General features: G+C 37.8%; 3 protein-coding genes across 5 annotated transcripts in view; 1 reads left to right on the top strand and 2 right to left on the bottom strand.

Moving 5' to 3' along the window:
• Positions 1-4,209, bottom strand: part of porb (P450 (cytochrome) oxidoreductase b) — a 30,798-nt gene extending 26,589 nt beyond the window's left edge. Inside the window, exons 1-2 of the mRNA XM_034233207.1 lie at positions 4,141-4,209; positions 399-595 (exon numbers count right to left, since the gene is read on the bottom strand). Of these exons, the coding sequence (XP_034089098.1) occupies positions 399-592 (194 nt within the window). The 5' untranslated portion in view covers positions 593-595; positions 4,141-4,209. The remainder of the gene's footprint in view (positions 1-398; positions 596-4,140) is intronic.
• Positions 4,210-5,149: 940 nt separating this feature from the next.
• Positions 5,150-8,539, bottom strand: LOC117557391 (transmembrane protein 120A-like). Its single transcript, XM_034233219.1, has 12 exons — positions 8,292-8,539; positions 7,966-8,084; positions 7,695-7,811; positions 7,497-7,556; positions 7,293-7,388; positions 7,093-7,182; positions 6,861-6,926; positions 6,485-6,546; positions 6,310-6,402; positions 6,074-6,138; positions 5,745-5,813; positions 5,150-5,494 (listed from the first exon to the last, which is right to left on the bottom strand). Exons 1-12 carry the CDS (start codon positions 8,352-8,354, stop codon positions 5,381-5,383), a joined length of 1,014 nt encoding a protein of 337 aa, XP_034089110.1. The 5' UTR covers positions 8,355-8,539; the 3' UTR covers positions 5,150-5,380.
• A 587-nt stretch (positions 8,540-9,126) lies between these two features.
• Positions 9,127-19,826, top strand: gdpd1 (glycerophosphodiester phosphodiesterase domain containing 1). 3 transcript variants are annotated; one of them, XM_034233239.1, is made up of 11 exons: positions 9,127-9,298; positions 12,830-12,979; positions 13,506-13,548; positions 13,834-13,969; positions 14,613-14,658; positions 15,228-15,349; positions 15,679-15,768; positions 16,050-16,183; positions 16,379-16,438; positions 16,778-16,829; positions 18,220-19,826. In XM_034233239.1, exons 2-11 carry the CDS (start codon positions 12,844-12,846, stop codon positions 18,352-18,354), a joined length of 954 nt encoding a protein of 317 aa, XP_034089130.1. In that variant the 5' UTR covers positions 9,127-9,298; positions 12,830-12,843; the 3' UTR covers positions 18,355-19,826. The 3 variants fall into 3 exon arrangements, with proteins under 3 accessions (XP_034089130.1, XP_034089131.1, XP_034089132.1); XM_034233240.1 differs by having other exon boundaries at positions 12,807-12,979; XM_034233241.1 differs by lacking the exon at positions 12,830-12,979.
• Positions 19,827-20,134: the final 308 nt, after the last annotated feature.

Below are 20,134 nucleotides of genomic sequence, written 5' to 3'. Positions count from 1 at the left end.
CGGATATAGGTATAAATGGAAAACATGTTGGCGATTTTTTCAATCTGACTTCATATTGACAATTTTTAACAACAGAGGGTGCTACATAACACACTTTCAGGAAAAGTCACGGACTGGGAGACTTAAATATTTTATTGAAAAAAAGTTACATACAATCAAAAAACAGCTGCGGGTAAAATGGACCCGTTGGCGGTTCTAGTGTTAAACAATACCCAACACTACTTGAGATCATTTTTTTAACGAATATAGAGTTTCAATTTGTTTCTTTACTCTGAAGCATCCTTATTTATTTATCTTAAAGATGTAATCAGATCCAAATACAAATAAAGAAACACTCATACCACAAACTCTTTAAGAAAATAAATAAATCTGTTATATATATTGTGATGGGTACTCACGCTGTGTCGAGCTTCTTGAATTCGGGGATGGGCTCAGGCTTCTTGCGGGACATGTACCAATAAACAACAAGACCAACAATCAGGGAGAAGAGGAGGAGGTCCAGGTTGCTGAAAAAAGGCTCCTCTTCCTCCACCGAAGGCTCGGTGTGAGCAGCAGTATCAGCGTCCATGTCTGCCATGTTGACACGCTGCATATACTGTAGGCAAAGAACAAACTGTGTTTGAACAAGTATAGTCAATATAAAAAGTAAATAGTACCAAACAGTTATCGTAGAAAAATAATGCGTATCATTAACCATCATTTCTTTAATTAAATAAGCAGCTTGAAGGCCTTTTTTTTTAAAATGGACCTTTTATTTAATCTGCATTTTATAATGAGTGTCAATTCTGTAGCCTAAAACATTCCAACTGAACAAAACTAGAGTCTGGCAATAATTGGGTTAAAATGCTGCACAGAACAACATGATTGCAAACACATGTGAGCGAGCAGTATTACACATGTCATGCCATACAATGATGGCTTTTTTGCAAGCATTATTAGACAATTGGCTTCAACTGGTACAACATAAAGACCCACTGATTCAGAAAAATGAGGAATGTCTTATTGTACTTTAACAACGGCAGCTTTTTTCACACTGAGTGAGCACGGAAGAACAATGTGTCCTGAGCTCTCAAGTTTCCATGTGGTTCAAGGAGTGAAAACAATGAGATCTGAATGGCTTTTCCCCAACTAGTAACCATTTGAATGAAACAGCACACACACTCAACAGGAGCCTTAACTTCTCACAATTGGACTTCTGACTCACTGACATAAATAGAAAACCACTTCAAGGTCGGGCTGAGCGATTAACCGATTTTAAATAGAAATCGCGATTTGAAATTATGCAATTATCAAATCGCAAAGCCTGCGATTCTTTATTTTTATTTTTTTATTTTCTTCTTGTGTGTCAGTCATCCACACCAATCAGAAGTGCTGTGCTCCACATGTACCAGCCATTGTTAACCAATCAGAAGTGGCCCATGATAGAAGGTGATTGACAGATTGATCCAATCACCTGCCAAGTATTTTTGAAAGTACCTGCCCTTTTCCAAATGGCTTCCAATGGAGCTTTCCTAGATGGTTCGGTGAAACAAACCATCTGAGTCAGGTTTGTAATGCTCCATCACATGTTTTACATCTATTACAGGGTGAATCTTAAACTGAAGCTTGACTTTAAAGCAACCCAACGGAAGTTTCATGTTTAGTTCTTTCACTCATAGCTCTGGCTACGGGGGTGCTAGAGACGGGAGCATGTTGATGCAACCTTCCTAATCGCAAATCGCAATCGCAAAATCTGTCAGAAAAATTGTAATTAGATGACTTCCCCAAATCGTGCAGCCCTACTTCAAGGTACAGAGGTTCCTGTGTGCCAGTCACGGTGACTTCAGTGCTTGTGAAGCTATTATCAGATAGAAACATAACATAGTCAAAACCTCTCCCCTGTCATTTCTAAATGTAATATTCAAATGGTATTTCCGCAAATTAGCAAAGTGCAAGGGAATGCAAGTGTGTGTAATTCTCTCTTATTTTAGCCTGTTGTGAAACATTTTTTACTGAAACTTTCTCTATAATAAAATAAGTCTATCATAGCCAGACATATCTGCAGAGCCGACTATCAGCACTGCATAAAGGTCTTGCTTCACCCCGTTATCATTAGAAATGGGGAAAAAACGCTCTGGCTTGTTTGAATTTCTTTGAAACCAATGTCTGTGGCAATGCTTAGCAAAGGAAGCGTTCCCAGCTGCTATTAAAACATTGACAGTACCGTAAATATTTATCAATGAGGATAGAACAAGTATTGTTGCAATATTAATAGTTTAAGTCTGGTCATTCAAAAGATAACGTAATGACCTCAAACAGAAATCACACAGTATCAGTGTGCCCTAACTGTTGCACAATTGTGTCCATGCCAACTAACCTTTTCAGTGAACTCCCAGCTGGGTTCATTAGCAGACAAAACCGAAAAACAACAGAGCTCCTGCTTTCAACTTTATCCTGTGTCATTAGGGCTATGCAATATGGTTAAAACATCTAATCCCAGTTTTTTTTTAGCTAAATGCATACACAATATATGTTGGTTAAAAGACTGACCAAAGTACAACGATTTCAGCTGTTCTTCTCCTGCTTTACAGCAGGTGCTGCAAGACAGAGTTTGGACCACACCTAACTTTGTAATCAATCCGTTAAAAAAGGGATTATTCTAGATGAGGAAAACTAGTTTCCCTATTCAAACAGGGAAAGCCACAATCTAGACAAACACACACATTACTGTATATAAGGGGCTTTAAAAACGTATGTCTCGATGCAGGAAAGTCAAATCTACGACTTTAAAACACAATTCCTAACATTATGATGTAGCGATATTGTAAGACCCGATGTAAACATCTGCATGATGTGCAAGAACTGAGCTGTCATGCAAGGTAACTCTTTCAGTTAAAAACAAGATGCAGTGCACTAAGGGTGGCTGTTACATTTATAAAATGTGATTAATTGACCACTCGAAAGAGCGCTGCCCTAAATACTATAAAACTATCTTTGTGCTGGTGCCCCTGTATTTCTTTAGCCATGGCCCCTCGGGAAGAATCACTCACTATACAGTATGACAGATACAAGATATGCTGTGGTCAAAATCATGTGAGACTTTGGTTAGTCACCAATAAATCCAAGTGAAAGAAGCTTTAATAGTTTTCCACCAGGGGCGTTGAATGATCAATGAAATCAGACATGGACAGAGGTGGAAAAGTACTCAGATCCTGTACTTAAGTAAAAGTAGAAATACAAAAAGTGTAAAAATACTCTGTTACAAGTAAACGTCCTGCAATCAAAAGGTTATTTAAGTTAAAGTATTAGCATCAATATATACTTAGAGTACCAAAAGTAAAAGTAATCATTATGCAGATTGCCCCACTTCATAATAATTATATGTTTTAATTATAATTATTGATGCATCAAGCTGGTAAAGGTGCAGCTAGTTGTAATTACTTTGTTGTGAATTGGAGTGGGGCAGTAGTAGTAAGACATTGAAATAGTAAAGTAAAGTATCTCAAATTGTACTTAAGTATAGTACTTGGGTAAATCTACTTATTTACTTCACAGCACTACTTTACACCACTGAATATGTACCAGGTTGACGAGAGTTCATTCTGACAGTTCACCTCTTCTGATTAAAGCAACAAAGTTAAGTAACTCTCAAAGTTGTGGCACCGGTTTCCGTCAGGGTGTTTTTAAACTTACAAGTGTAACGTTAGAAACAGGTTTGATGTATGTTAATGGAGCAAAATCTCCATTTAGCAAATACCGGTAACGCTAGCGGTTAAATAATACGAGAAGTAACCAAGAAGACAGACAGTAGGAGAGGTCTCGGCCCCGGCTATTCACTGGATCGCGAATAGAAACACATACTGTACATAATAAAATACAGACAAAACACAGCTTCATTTAAGGACAGAACCTTTGTGTTTGATATGTGAAGCCCTCGTATTGTAAACTATACATGCCAAAGAAACGACATGCTCCACAGAAGTTAGCCACAGTTTGCCTATCACACCGAAGTCATCGCTACATTTTAGCCAATGTTTAACTGACAAATATTAGCTATTTTCAGTACCAATCTATTATCGCTGACGTGTACTTCTCGTAGACTGCCACATACTACAGGTCGATGTAAAACAGTGTAAAATGTGCATTTGGTGATGTGCTTACCTTCGCTCCCCTCTTTGTGTCAGGCTCACGGAAGGAAACTTTACGCGATGTAGGATCAAACCAACTCCATGCTGGCAGCGGGGGTGGACTCTTGCACTTTAAACTCCATATACATATAATTACGAAATAATTTGATGTGTTGAAAAGATATACTCATTTATATTATTAATATATGTTTCTGTATAAACTATCTGTTGTAAATTAGCTTGTTTATTTATTTTTATTTCAGCGAACACGTGTTTCAATTTGGGTCGGTCCACCTCGACATTACCTAACATCGAACATGTAACGTGCTAAAATAAATAGCAGTCGATGTGCAGCAGAGTAAGGGTCAGGGTTATAAAATCCAACCAGGCACCTCAGACTGGAGTAGGAGTAGTATCCTCCTCAATTTAAAGGGTGTTGTTGTTGTTGTTAACAATGCCAAGGACACTGGTTCCGCCTGCATACATGCGCAAAGTATTAACTAGCCTATTCATATTATTTCCTTAAATAAAAGTACAATACATTTTATATTAAAGTCATGCATTTAAAAGTGCATGCAAATGTTGTGAACACGAACCCCAAAATCAGAATCTGAATAAGGTTTATTGTAGGTTTCCACACATTTGCTTTGGTAGACAATACACTGTGCAGGGCTACTTACATTTACAAAATTATTTAAATATTTTTCAAACCACTGCCAGTCAGTTAGTGTTATATTTATCATTGGTGATTTTATTATATATATTTTTTTAAGTTGTAGCAGGCGAAGATGGAGTTTATTTTAATTACTTTATCAAGAAATATGTTGTATTACAACACAGGGAGAAGAAAAGGCAAATGAAACCTAATGAGATAGAATAAGATGTACTTTTTTAAAAACCCTCCACGGTAACTCATCTTTAACACGCCCAATTTTAAATGAACCATATATAGGCAGGAAAAGAACAAAAAGCTGCAATCAAACATATTCAGACACATGTCAAAGTACATAAAGTACAAAGAAGTAGTACAAAACTGCTTCACAGAGGGTGGAATAAATGCTTTATTGGTTTAGCTTTTGCTATGAGAGTGATTTGACTAACTATGCAAAGTAAAGGACATTGTGGAGCATCATTTACCTTTAATAAGTATTGATAATACACAACGTATTCGCAGATAATGTTAATGAAAGCAATAATGACAATGTGAGCTTCACATTCGGAGATCAGCAATTTAGACTGCATTTGTAGACATGTTTTTCCTATTACAGCATGTATCACAGACTCTTAGTTTTCTGATTCCTGCTCTTGACCTTGTGACGGACCACAGCAACAGTGGTGAAGAAGTTTCCCATGAACAGAATGAGGAAGCAGAGACCACACACCATGACCTGGCATTAAGACATGAATACATGAGTAAGCACAAAATATTTAATTCATCATCCTTTTTCTTATTTTATGAATGGAGAACAGGTGAAGAAGAAGCTCATTTATAGTAGGCATCTTTGACTAAATTATAACATGCCATGTCGATAATAACATAACATTAGTTCATGCAGTTTAGATGATGGATGAATGCATTGCAAATCTGCTTTTATAAGCACTTATAAAAGCAGGTATAAAGTGAGAATAGGTACTGACCTGCCATTCTTTACAGTCTGGGAGCCGCGCCATTCGGAAGAGAGAGAGGCTATTGAAGAGCTGCCAGAACTACAAGACAAAACACGAGGACTTCAGGATTTATCTTGTAAAAAGTAAATGAATTGATTTTCAGCTGTACAAACACAGACACGCTAAAGCTTAAGCTGTTATTCAGATAACCATCATCCTAAACGTTGTCCCAAATTGTGCCTAAGTCTAGAATGACATCAGCATTTTCCATCAGATTTTTTTATCTAGCCATGACAAAGCATAATTGTTTAAGCTTAAGCTCAGTTGTGAATCATCTCAGTGTCCAAGACTGTACTCACATGACCAAAAAAGAGGAAGGGCAACAGAAACGTCAGCCCTTTCCACATCCAAGATTGAAATCCCTCTGAAAACAGAAAGCAGAAGAGTTTAAATTGCTAATGCATTTTATTTCTACATCTGTTTATTACAGCAGTGACAATAAGCAGCCCCGGATATGCCTGGGGAACATCAATATTAAAGTATGATGTGCTTCGCTGAGTGTATTGTGTCCTTGGCCTGTTACAGTGTCCCTCACCGACGGTCAGATCCATGTTGTGTCTTTCTCCCAGAGCTCTTAGCCTATAGAGACATCCGCTCTGATAGTAGCACTGTAGACACTGGACAAAACCTGTAAGTTACAAATGAAATGAGTCAGTCTTTTATTTATTTATTTTTTAATTATAAATGTATTTCAAGTAGGTAGACCTTACTTTGATACAAGGAGTAGGCAAGGAACTGGTTCCTGAATGTCTTGTACAAGTCCCCTTCTGGCCTTGGTGAAAAATAGAAAAATAAGTAATTACGTAGAAAAAAACAACAGTAATACAATACAAAAAGCGTGGGGGGCATTTTCACAATGTGGTAATTAGGCTTTTTCTCTTTTTTTATTAAATGTACCTACAAAAGGCATGGTAAGTTTATTTATAACACATTTCAACAACCAGGCAATACGGCTATACATAAAACATCAAAAGCATTTAGACAACGTGTAAATTCATGCGATGGAAACCGAGTATAAAGGTTTTTGCAATATACACACAACAAAAGGATGTCCAACATTGAATAAGAAAGGTATGAAATACTCACCATGTTAGCATTACACCCGAAAAAAAAGCTGAGATGTAGTGGTGAAAAACCCACCAGCCTTTAATTCTGTGATGCAAGATGCATTGTATTATATATTTTGTTGTTTACATTTTTACTTAATCACTACAAATATGATGAGTTGCTATAATTAAAGTTAAAAGGTCAATATGTTTTATTCATGAAAAATTAGTAATTATTTTTTGAAGATGGTTGTAGGGGTGCTAGGACTCACCTGGAGCCGTTGGTGATGAGGATACTTTCCCTGATGGTTAATGTACAATAGTACCAAACCAGCATGAAATTGAGGATTGCATCAAGGAATCTAAAGTCGGGGACAACAGACAACGGATTGATTTAGATATGAGGTACATGCATTGTCCGTATAATAAACTCATGGTTACTGACAAGGTAGCAGAACATGCTAATATTTACCTGTAGCTCACAAAGAAATAGCATACAAAGGAGAACAGCAGCAGGATGACTGTGAGGTACAGCTTGAACTTCTCGTATTCATCTTTGTAGGCAAATCTGACGAAGATAGGACAAATTCAGACCTCAACATATAATATAACTAATGAAATGTGTCATGGATTTTGGGAAATAAGGAATCTTTCGGCTTAGAAATGTGTTTCTTACTTTGACTGCTTGCTGAGAAGAGTGACATTCACATTTCCAAGAACCAGACTGAGGTACAATCTGAAATATGAAAATGTATCATATTATTTTTCTAGTGTAAATGTACATTACGATAATAAATGCAATTGATATGTTTTTACAGTTATGAATATCAATCATAGCAATGAGTTCAACTTGTGTTTTAAAAAAGAAATCCACCCGTTTTTATTGGGAAGGAATGCTTCCATTTCAGAGAAAGCATTTGGTCGCGTCTTTATCTTCTCATTTATTTCGTTCAAGGGCTTTGCATCTTCTTCTGATGGTCCTTTGCTGCATCTGATGGATGATATAAGTGATATATGATTGCCAGGTCTGTTACATTGACACGACGCATTTGTGTATGTGTGTGTGTTCGAGCGGTTGTACTTATCTGTATACGTCACCATAAATCTGTGACCATACAGATGTGTTTGTGTGTGTGTAAACTTACCTTTTCACCAGGGAGGATACCTCCTTCAGCCTTCTGCGCTGACTGGAAATGGAGGACGAGCAGTTTTTTTGTAGTTTGGAAACTTCTTCCAGTTTTTGTAAGTACATTCTGTGTGTCTCCTGGAAAAGAAGAACATGGGGACATCAATAACCACTCATATTTACATCACAAGGCATTTATCTTTGTTAACTTTAGGGATTTTAGAAACATTACTCATGTGGTTTGAGTAACACAACAGGAGGCAAACATATGTAAATCATATGATTTAAACGGCGGCTCTGTGTGAATAATCTGATACTTTAAACTTATATTTGTAATTTTCTTACCTGAAGTTGCTTATGGTCTTCTTCCAGGCGTTCCCACTCTTCCAGACAGACTTTTAAAGACATTTTGTGGACACTTTTTCTTTCAAACTACACTAAGAGCAAACCCAGACACACTGAACACACTGAACTGCTTTGACCACCAAGAAATTCCTTGCACATAATGCTATGTTGAAGTGATTCTCTCCATAGACCGTTTATTGCATAAAGTGAACTTTGACTAGTGCGGATGTGCAAGATTTTGTCTTGGACATTGCTCTGTGGAAATTCTCTGGTTATCACATTGTTCGGTTATCACTCACAGTGCTAAAGGTGAAGCGTTATTATTGGCTATACCGTATAAATTGCAAAGACAGGAGGTTCTATATTTCTTTTTTTATAAGATTATATTTCAGCATTGTTGTTTGTTACCTAAAGAGGTGCACATTAGCAGCATCTAGTGGATGCAAGGACTAACTGGTGAGAAACTAATTGTTCTCTCTCTCTCTATATTTCAATTAAATTACAATTCAATATGCTTTATTGGCATGAATGTCAGGTGAACATTATTGCCAAAGCGATTATTCTCTCTCTCTCTCTCTCTCTCTCTCTCTCTCTCTCTCTCTCTCTCTCTCTCTCTCTCTCTCTCAACCAAGAGTCCTTTTTAGTCCCTGTTTTCACATCACACCATCTTGACAGCAGTCAAAAAGAGGTCTCATAGATGTGTATATGTACATATGTTTCTCTTCGTCTCTCCCTCCACGCCTGTTTCAGTGCTGCACTCTAGTGCCGCTTTTATTCTGAAATATCTTTACGGAAGTTCCAGTTTTGTTTTGTTGGTACGCGCATGCGTAAACAGCTGACGGTGGTCGGTGAGTTTTGTGTCAGCTGTGAGGTGTAGATGAGTCAGTTTATCTTCCTACTAAGTAGCTTGCTGCTCATATTCGTGGACATCGATTAGCTCGTACTGGGACTACATAGGTTAGTCTATAAGAAAAAAGAACGGACACCAAAACTATTTGATGAAAAAGGTAAGATTTCATAATGTGAGTTATACCAAAGCCCTGCTAAAGTTAGCCTAATTTAGCTACTACGTTGTAGTCAGTGAACTGGTTAACATTATTGTCAGTTAACGGTATTACAATTAATGGATACATCATGTCATTAATTAATTATGTCATAATCAATTTAATAAATAAATGTAAACAATTTATCCAATGAAAAAGCTGATCACTTGACACCTTTACCTTTAGCCTATTTTACTTCCTGTTTTACAAACTGCTCTGTATATAAAACAAGGCTGTATGTTGGAATTTACACAAATATATGTTGCTGTTCACATTCAGTTCCAACATTTATGTTTTTATTTTTATTTTGCAAGTTGTCATCATCTTTCAGAATTCACTTTGGCCATTAGGCTTGTTTGAGACGAGCTGCGGCTCGCCTCGAAAGTAGACGAGAATAGCCGATCGCAGCCGGGGGAGGTCTCAAAAAGCTCGCCTGAAGTCGGACAGCGAGGAGTCGGCTTGTTCTTCTAATTCTTTCGGTTTTTTGGCGGATTGCAAACAACTTTAAGGTGCATACCGCCACCTCCGGAGTCGGCTTGACTCGGTTTGCATTTATAAAGAATGCACAAATGTGTTTAATCATTAATGTCAGATATGTACTAAGTAAATACATTTGTTCCTGCTCAAGATTAGATTCAACTTTATTGTTATAGCACATATTACAGGTACTGAGACAACGAAATGCAGTTTAGCTTCTAACCAGGTGCAACAAGCAGTAAAGTGAAAAGTAATATACACAATCTACAGAATAAAATATAGAATGAATTGAATGATGAATAAACAGTGAGGGGTATGAATACACTAGATATACACAGCAGCCTGTGAGCAGTATGAACAGTGTGTATGAATATGCTAAGATATATAAAGTATGAAAACGGTAAGCAGTGCAAGTATAGTATAAAATATATAGATATTAATTTCATGATGATAAACATTGTGGAACAATGATGAAAAATGTGAATGGAAGTGGCGAAGTAAAACTGACACAAAACAACAACAAACTTTTGCCGAGCCAATTGGAGAGTTTCATCAGCAGCACGGGGTAAAAACATAGGGTAAAAACCACCAATGAGCGCTCAGCTCGAGATACCAGCGAGTCGTTTCCCCATCAAGCATTTCGCTTCCGCAGCCCGTGGAGAGAAACTGCGCCGCCTCGTCGCGCCTCGCTCAAGTCTGCGGGCGTCTTTGTCCCGCGAGATTTCAACGTCTCATGTAGGCGAGCCTCCAGAGCAAGTCGGACAAAATGACTAACCATCATGCAACGCACTAGCAAGACGTTGATCGTAATTGCGCAGGTCTGCGTCGGTCTCGCTTGTCTCAAACAAGCCTATTTTCTTTTTATAGAGAGGCGAAGTCCCGCCCTTGTACTTCCGCCCTCGGAAAAATTAAGTATTGAAGTCAATGGGGAGAGAACACTTATCTTTCGATCCCGTTTGAATTGTGCCATGGATTACACATGATGTTTGTCAATCTTAAAAAATCATTTCCATGTAAAAAAAGTCAGTTTGTCGTAAAACTGTTGAAATATAAAACTATGAAAAATATGCAACTAGAAAGACTACAAATCCCAGAGTAAGTGTATGTTGTGGTGACAGTTACGGGACATAATTCACTGTGGCTTATAGTGTGTGTTGCAACCCGGACCCGTTAGTGAGGGTACCGGGGTGAGAGTTCATTCTTGCTAGCTGGTTACACAGAGCAGCTCAGCTGGGACCTTATTTCGGAAAAGTTATGCATTGAAATCAATGGAGAGAAAGATTATCTTTCGATCCCGTTTGAATTGCGCCACAAATTACACATATGATGTTTGTCAATTTAAAAGATAATTTAAGTCAAAAAAATAAAAATGTGTCGTAAAACTGTGAAGTAACACTTTTTTGTGTGAAACCGCTCAATGAACTACATCTCCCGTCTCGCACCACACACCAAGACGGCCGTCACGTTGGCAAATTTCACTTCTTTCTTTCAGAATGAGGCGGAAAGTATTAAAAGAGGTGAACATCACTACAAGTCTGGGCATGTTGAGAGCTGTACATACAAAAAAGGGGAGTTAGTCGGGACCGGGATTCTGGGATTTGTGTCTTTCTAGTTGCATATTTTTCATAGTCTTATATTTCAACAGTTTTACGACAAACTGTGACTTTTTTGACATGGAAATGATTATTTAAGATTGACAAACATCATATGTGTAATTCGTGGCACAATTCAAACGGGATCGAAAGATAATCTTTCTCTCCCCATTGACTTCAATACAAACTTTTTCCGAAATAAGGTCCCATGAGTCCCACCGGAAGGGGAGGGACTTCGCCACTCAGGTCCCATGCAGGTCCACCGGAAGTGTATTGAAGTCAATGGAGAGAGAAAGATTATCTTTCGATCCCGTTTGGATTGTGCCACGAATTACACATATGATGTTTGTCAATTTAAAAGATAATTTTGCCAGTCAAATAAAAAAAAAAGTGTCGTAAAACTGTGAAGTAACACATTTTTTGTGTGAAACGGTCAATGAACTACATCTCTGGTCTTGCACAACAACACACGTCACCAAGATGGCCGTCACTACTGTCTTGCTAAACAAGGGATTGACTACCCTCACTATCACCACAATGAAACACGTCCCGAAGAATGTCATGGAAAGCTGCCTGCCTGCCTTCCTTTGGTTCCCTCTGAACTTCCTGTTCTTTTTAATGTTTAATGTCAACCATTTGTGCAAATAGCATGAAGTACAAAAGATCGCCGATGCTAATGTAGCGTTAGCATTTCTCCCCCGGGCTTAAATGGTGTATTATAGAATGATCACACCGGAGATGTGAGGTACCCCACATGTCATATTTGTCAACTACTCTTCAAAGGGTTCACGAAATATGACTACTACTCTTACTGTTTCACATTTTGGGTTACTTCATGTTACTTCATGTTAAGGCTAATAAAAATAACAAGGCTAAGGCTGTAATGCTAACTAACATGCTTGCTACTAGCTAGGTAGCTAACTTGATCCAGCCACTCCTGGTCCTTTCATCAGACGGGAAGCGAGAACGAGCAAGACCCATTGCTGGTATGATAACAACCTGGTATTAAGCACACAGGCATCTTGTTAAAGTTATCTTCTTATCTTAGCTATCTCTTATATTTAGCGGAGGAAAGCAATTGTGTTATGACATCACTTACGCGACTCTGGGATTTGTAGTTTTTCTAGTTGCGTATTTTTCATAGTCTTATATTTCAACAGTTTTACGACAAACTGTGACTTTTTTTTACATGGAAATGATTTTTTAAGATTGACAAACATCATATGTGTAATTCGTGGCACAATTCAAACGGGATCGAAAGATACGTTTTCTCTCTCCATTGACTTCAATACATAATTTTTCCGAAATAAGGTCACATGGACCAGAAGTAGATGGGCGTGACTTCGCCACTCTATAGGGATGTTGTTTATTGAATCATTCAACATGCCACTCAAAGTCAATAGGATTGTGTTGTTTGTTTTTGCAGCGTGCTGACAGGAGATGTGTGCTGCTGTGTATGTCCTGTCGACGGTAACGGGCTATGTGCTCACCTCTGCCCTGCTGATGAAATGCCCAAATATTTTGCACCGTAGGAAACGAGAGCCTTTTCTCAGCAAACACATTTCCCATCGAGGAGGTGAGTCTGTGATGAACATTATCAGTTTATTTGTATCTTTTACTAAAAACTCCTGACGAATAAAAAGGTTGCAAAAAGATTCCATGACAAATTATCCACAGATCCTCACAAAATGTGCAAATTAATAGATAGCGTACGAATACTTCGGGAAATGATTTTGTTTACAAAGATGAGTGTCATTTCGATCTTGAGTCTCATGATCATGATTTGGGCCTATGCCTGTCAATTTCATAACTTCTCTCGTCTGAGTGCAGTATATCATAAACAGTTTTTACTCGTACACAGTAAAACTATGTCCAAAGTTCATTGTTTGGCTACTTCCCCAACCTATGCGTATGCTGTTGCCAGTTTGTTGCCATGTATGTGTATGGTTTGGGTTATGTATGTATTACTCTGCTTTCATAAGACAGTATTTGTGTGTATGGTATGCTGAAGTAGGCAGAAGGCAATATTTAACTGTGGGTATGCAAATGTAAAGAGTCAAGACAACAATAGACCATGCTTAGTATTTACTTTTTCATTGCAGGCGCTGGTGAAAACCTGGAAAACACGATGGCAGCTTTCAAGCAGTGAGTAGAAACAAAAGTCACTATGACAAAGCTCTTTTTGACTTTTGACCTGGTGACTTTTTCATGTGATTGTGGGAAGTTTGTGTCATCTGAGTTTGATTGTGACCACAATCTGATGTCTGTCTGTCTTCACCACACTCCAGCATACAGGCAGTGGTGCCTTAGATAACCGTTTGAGACATAAAGCCCAAAGGTTACTAACGGCTGCGATTAGGAACTGAACTGCTTGAATTTTATGTGATAAAAGTCAATGTAGTTTTTAAGTGTGTGTGTTTGTCCATGCAGCGCTGTAGATCTTGGCACAGACATGCTGGAGTTGGACTGCCACCTGACCAAAGATGAACAGGTAGTGGTGTCACATGACGCCAGCTTGCTGAGGGCCTCTGGCATCAACGCCCACATCTCAGACATGACCTACGCTGTGAGTTACTGCTCTATAATATCATCGCTTTCCTTCACAAAAGAAAATCTTAATGATAATTGAATTGAATAATGGACATTTTGGAAAAAAGTTGAAAATGTTAATAGTAGCATTTGTAAGCCGTTTTTCTATGTGCTCCTTTTAACATGTACCATACAGAAGAGGCCATGAGGCCCACACATATTTAAGGAATTTGTCTTCTATCGGATACAATTGAAAGGGAAATTGCTGTATTAAGACATCCCAATAAGACACAATGATTAAGAACACATGCGCAAACATAATTCTGACATAAAAAAAAATTAATCACAATTCTTTTCACAACTAAAATTCTGACATTATTCTAGGAATATATTTAAAAAACATACCAACTTTAGTATACAAAGTGTACGCCAAAAAACACATGTACTCTATCAATTTTCTTTTTAAATGTGTGTAACTGAAGGTTCACAGTCTCTCTGCTCTTCGGCCTTATTGGACAGATTTGGGCTTTTTACATTAATCTTGCTTTGACGTGTCCTTGCCTTCCTGCCTATTTTTTATATTGACATTCATTTGAACGCAATCAGTCACATCCATCACGCCCCCCTGTCTATAGGGTATATTTCTTGTTTGTTCATCACTGACTGTGTGCTCTTTGCAGGAGCTCCCTCCGTACCTCTGCAAGCTTGGTGTGACTTTTCAGAGAGGTGAGCATCACAAACTGATGGCTGGTGTAATTAATACAGAGTTATCCCTGCCTACATACAGAGGAATATCAGCAACTTCTGTCATTACTTTGTTACTCAGAGTTGTGCAGTCTGTTCTCATCCACTGTTCCTACTTATACCTAAGAGAAGATATTTATTATAATTTGCATATAACATAATCTAGTGCCAGGAAATGCATGGCTACCTGGACACAGTGCTTACTGTATTTTTCCCAAAACACCATCTACTCTTAAACCTATCCAAGTTGTTGTTTGGCCAAAACAGCTTCTGCACTAATAAATAATAACCAGAATTTGTTTTACAAGACATCATGCTAACTGGTGTAATAGAATACGTTGATGTGTCCATGTAACCAAATATACGTATATTGTGTTTATCCCCTGCAGAAGCATTTATAATTACAGGTCATTTGACTTTTTACAGATAATGCAGATTGATTTTAGACGTTACACTGTCAGTGTGTACACATTTACCAATATGTAGCCCCAGCCGCTGTCTGGAGTATATACTGAGGCAGCTTGTGTTTTTGACTTGTCCTTGTCTGGCAGAGTGTTTCTGCGAGGGGGGAGAGGACAAACGCATCCCTCTACTCAAGGACGTTTTTGAAGCATTTCCCCATACCCCTGTCAACATAGACATCAAGGTCAACGACGACAGGCTCATCAAGAAGGTCTGTGTGTGATAAGACTCAAACCTTCCTATACAACAACTTTAGTTTTTTTCTCTCTTTTTTTTGTTTGTCAATTTCCCATTCTATTTTTCATCGAACTGAATGAGCTATTTACAGATTTTATGTAGTCATATTTGTCCTTAAAATGGAATGAGTAGTTTCCTCATTGTAAATAAAAAGGTGAACATAAACAGGCTGATTATAACACTAACTTCAAAGACTATGCACCTTAAAAGTACATTATGGGATGGCAACAAAACTTTTCTTCATCCTGTTTCACACCTGTCTGCTATGTGTTTCTGTAGCTACAACTTTTCTAATTCTTGCAGGTCTCTGAGATGGTTGTTAACTACGACAGAGAGAATCTGACGGTCTGGGGCAACGCTAGCAACAAGATTGTAAATAAATGCTACACAGAGGTACATTTACATGAGATATAAAGTGTACATTACCCTCAGTGTAGTCAATTCATGGAATAGATCTCCTTTAAAAAAATTAAAAAAACACTATTATTTTGTATCTACTGTATTAGGCCGTATATTGGCATGGATAAGAGAGAATGAAATCTACACTTTACAATACAAGAAAAATACTAAATCTGCTGTAAACTGTAGAGCTCTGTATTTGATATTATATCAACCAGTAGTGAATGAATTAAGGGATTGAACATGAATCCTGGTTGTGTGTTTGTGTTTTGCAGAACCCGCGTATCCCAGTTTTGTTCAGCCTATTCAGAGTATTGCAGCTGTTAGGCCTCTTCTACACCGGCCTCCTGCCTTTTGTTCCCCTCAAGGAGCAGTTTCTGGAGATCCCCATGCCTTCTATTATTACCAAGTAGGTATACACACATCAAAACAAGTTATTTCAGCTTTTGGCTGTATTTGACCTAAAATAACCCGTAATGCAAAGCGCATTAATCAGATATAAAAATGTATTACCATTTGAAACTTTTGTTGTTTTCTTGATTCTGACTGTGGCAAGTACATCAGAGTGTTTAACTTTCTGACACTTTTTTATGTGATTTTGCAGAATAAAGGGTCCCGACAGATTAACGAGGAGTCAGAGATTAATTGCCTGGCTTGCAGACACGTAAGTCTCTCATTTGTCCTATCATTTGAAATCCATCTGTCTTCTCAATTCTATCCTCAGAGTTGCAAAATCTTTGGGTATTTGTATCACACTACATTACATCTGTAAACTTGTGTATCCTCACTTTTTCTTTATGTATCATTGTATTTATTTCTCCCTCGTTGAACAGTATAGTTTTTTTTTAGAAATGCTGGTACTGGGAAGAATTAAGACGCCTCATTACACAATAATACACATATACATTACTGTGACCATGATTAATGCAAGACATTTACAACTGCAAAACTAAACCTATCTTTAGCTTTGCTATATTTGCAGTTTCTATTTTTTCTCTTGCAGTTTGCTGATGAGAAAGACTCTGTTTCAGCATCTTACTGCCAGGGGAATACAGGTAAAACCACTGTTACGTAGCTTCTCTAGTAGTTCTTATAACAGAAAAACCTCTGAACACAAATTATTGAATTTTTTGTGGATGCAAATTGTGTAGGGGTAATGATAAGGAGTAGCTGATGCCTATTAAGTCAATTTACCTTTATCTTATTATTATTTACTCCAAACCCTTCTGCTTACATTAAAGGTCACCTATTATGCAAAATGCACTTTTTCACGTATTTTATACATCAACATTTGTCCCCTCTGTGTAAAGACATTCTGAAAGTTTCAGGAAAAAAGATTCTCTCACTTTTTGTCCTGATCCATTTATATAAACACCTGTCTAAAAATGACCTGATCAGATTTTGGCCACTTTATGATGTCATAACGATTTTTTGGCTTGTGTAATTAGCCATTAGCCAATCACCAACCAAGGTAACACCTTATCACCTGAATCTCCTCCTAGAGCACCATTGTGTTCTTTTTAACCAAATATCTCTCAGAGGGGCGCCTTATTTTGCATCTGAAGTAACAGACAGAGAATCAGCACTTTTGGAACAGGGCTGAAACAGAGGGGTTTATGGGATGCTACAATGCATGATCTGTTTGGTGTTTGGAGCCAAACACTTCTGAGACATGTTTTGTATATATCTGAGACCTATAATATAATGATGAACAACAGTATAATAGGGGACCTTTGAAGGAGGCTGTGTATCCAGTGTTTACATACAATGTCAAGAGCAACCAGGGACATTGACAGGATTCTGCCAAGATTCAGTCACTTTCCCTGTATTGTTTTTACTTCCAGGAATGATTACAAATCTTTCCATAGCATAAAAAGAGCCTGTCTGCATTCTGAGAGCTTTTTGTTGTTGCAGTGGTATGTTTAGAGTTGAGAGCAGTTACTGGGAAACGTCTCTGGTTTCTACAAGTTCAAAAATAGAATTGAGTGGCCGCTAACAAAGCTGATTATTATTTGTCCTTGTGTGACACCCTTCACTGTGTGTGTGTGTGTGTGTGTGTGTGTGTGTGTGTGTGTGTGTGTGTGTGTGTGTGTGTGTGTGGGTGTGTGTGTGTGTGGGTGTGTGTGTGTGTGTGTGTGTGTGTGTGTGTGTGTGTGTGTGTGTGTGTGTGTGTGTGTGTGTGGTGTGTGTGTGTGGTGTGTGTGTGTGTGTGTGTGTGTGTGGTGTGTGTGTGTGTGTGTGTGGTGTGTGTGGTGTGTTGTGTGTGTGTGTGTGTGTGTGTGTGGTGTGTGTGTGTGTGTGTGTGTGGTGTGTGTGTGTGTGGGTTTGTGTGTGTGTGTGTGTGTGTGTGTTGTGTGTGTTTGTGTGTGTTGTGTGTGTGTGTGTGTGTGTGTGTGTGTGGTGTGTGTGTGTGTGTGTGTGTGTAACTCCTGCCTGTGGTTTCAGGTGTACATTTGGGTGCTCAATGATGAGGAGGACTTCCAGAGGGCATTTGACTTGGGAGCCACAGGAGTTATGACAGATTTTCCCACCAGGCTTAAAGAATTCCTGGACCTGAATGGCATTTCTAAGCCCCGGTGACCTGCCAACATCTACCTTACCTCCCCCCCCCTCATATGTGATTAACCTACAATCTGAGTCCTTGCTAACCAGCCCCCTCCTCAGTGTTTCGCAGTCAGGCTCTGCATACTGCACTGATCTGAGGAACCAGCTGTTATACTGGTGACACAAACATTTAATTTCAAACTTATAAAACACTCTGCTTAATATTATTATCTACCTAGAGTTTGTTCTTTGCATATTTTGTGCAATTTACAAACAACACAATCTAAAGTTTATTTTAAATGGGACAAAATGCACATCAAACTTCAGTTTTTGCAAGTCTTATCACCCTTGAATTTCAACAATTGTATGCGTTACTAATGTCAAGATATAATTTCGCCTTTTTCCAGTCTTTCAAGTAAATGACAGTTTGCAGTCATATTTAATGTTAATTTACCAGCAGCTTTAGAATGTTTTTAGGTACAATGTCTTTCTCCATGTTCCTATCAGACTGTTGATTACATGCAATATCCAAATTGTAAGTATTTGTTAGATAATCTTTATATGTGACCTGATGCAATAAAAAATGTGCTACTAGTCAAATAAAGAGTATGACTAATGAGTTGGGTCATGCCGCTGACCCTTATTTAAAATTCAAAGGCACAATCATTTTATCAGCGGACTGCTCTTTAAATAAAACTTTATATGTTGTTTTTTGTAATTGTGTTGTGTTTTAAGTGTAGTTTTTTAGTCTCCAGATTTTTCTCTGAACCATATGAATTGACTGATTTTGCACAAAAACGATTATCTCGTTTTGTAACTTTAATTAATGAGGATTGCCTTTTTCACCTGTGTTATTAAGATCGTAAACAGAATTGAACTTAATATATACATTTTTTATGTATGGGCTTTAAAGCATATTGTAAATATGGTAGACGTGATAAGTGTTGATTGATTTTTCTTTTTACACTTAATATTTTAAATGTATTTAAGACAGCAGCTATTTACTGTGTGTCACAGTCAGAAAATCAAAGATGATTTGGGATTATTATAGCATTTAAGATTTCTAGTCCAAATGTGTGACCTCAGAGAGTGACGATCACTAAAGAATGTGGTTTTGGTTGAAAGTACTGTATATTGTTCTGTATTTAAAGTAAAAACATTATTGCTGCTTTATTTTCTATATTGTTGGGTATTTTATCAGTGCTGTCTGAGTGGTGGAAGTGAAATCTGCACAGTGGTTTGTCTGATAGGGAAGATGTGTGATCTACCAATCAACAGATCTTACATTAATGAACATTTTTGATATATTTGTCCTGTGCTGTAGCCTACTGAGGGAAAATTTGTTGTGCAAGCCTAAATGATTATTTGTTAATCTGCGTTGTGTTTGATTGTGTTTGTGGGACCTGGCTGCGTATCAATATGCCTTATACGCCATTTGATTTAAAAAGTGATTATTGAACATGTACATTTCTACCATGGTCAATAAAAACAAAAAATGATGTCATAAACTGAGTGGTGCGTGTAGTATAACATTGTTTCCCGCACTTATTTGGCTAAAATGTTATGTTTGGTAACTACCTGCAGACTGACAGCAGGTGGCGCTGTAGACTAGAGTGATTTGAGAACTTTTCCCAGTAGAAAGAAAGTGAATGATGCGGGACATGAATTGTTATATAAAATAGTTTCCTTTCATTTTTCTACACACTGCTGTTTCCATGCTTGGTCTTCTTTCTTAAAAACTGCACTCACATGGGGCTATTAGTGTTTTACATTACGAAGAAGAACAATGTAAAACTGTAATATTCCTGTCAGATAA

Source organism: Gymnodraco acuticeps, unplaced genomic scaffold, assembly GCF_902827175.1.
Source record: "Gymnodraco acuticeps unplaced genomic scaffold, fGymAcu1.1, whole genome shotgun sequence".
Lineage (NCBI taxonomy): Eukaryota > Metazoa > Chordata > Actinopteri > Perciformes > Bathydraconidae > Gymnodraco > Gymnodraco acuticeps.
The sequence above is the reverse complement of the archived record's forward strand: the minus strand, read 5'-3'. Positions and strand labels throughout refer to the sequence as shown.

What these genes read in the sequence shown, in the direction of transcription:
- LOC117557391 (XM_034233219.1), bottom strand. Translation starts at nt 8,354, where the DNA reads ATGTCTTTAAAAGTCTGTCTGGAAGAGTGGGAACGCCTGGAAGAAGAC. An exon ending in AAGACCATAAGCAACTTCAG is followed by an intron (nt 8,085 to 8,291) that starts GTAAGAAAATTA and finishes CTTCTTTTCCAG; the next exon opens with GAGACACACAGAATGTACTT. An exon ending in CTTCTCAGCAAGCAGTCAAA is followed by an intron (nt 7,389 to 7,496) that starts GTAAGAAACACA and finishes TATCTTCGTCAG; the next exon opens with ATTTGCCTACAAAGATGAAT.
- gdpd1 (XM_034233239.1), top strand. Translation starts at nt 12,844, where the DNA reads ATGTGTGCTGCTGTGTATGTCCTGTCGACGGTAACGGGCTATGTGCTC. An exon ending in TAAATAAATGCTACACAGAG is followed by an intron (nt 15,769 to 16,049) that starts GTACATTTACAT and finishes TGTGTTTTGCAG; the next exon opens with AACCCGCGTATCCCAGTTTT. An exon ending in ATTGCCTGGCTTGCAGACAC is followed by an intron (nt 16,439 to 16,777) that starts GTAAGTCTCTCA and finishes TTTCTCTTGCAG; the next exon opens with TTTGCTGATGAGAAAGACTC.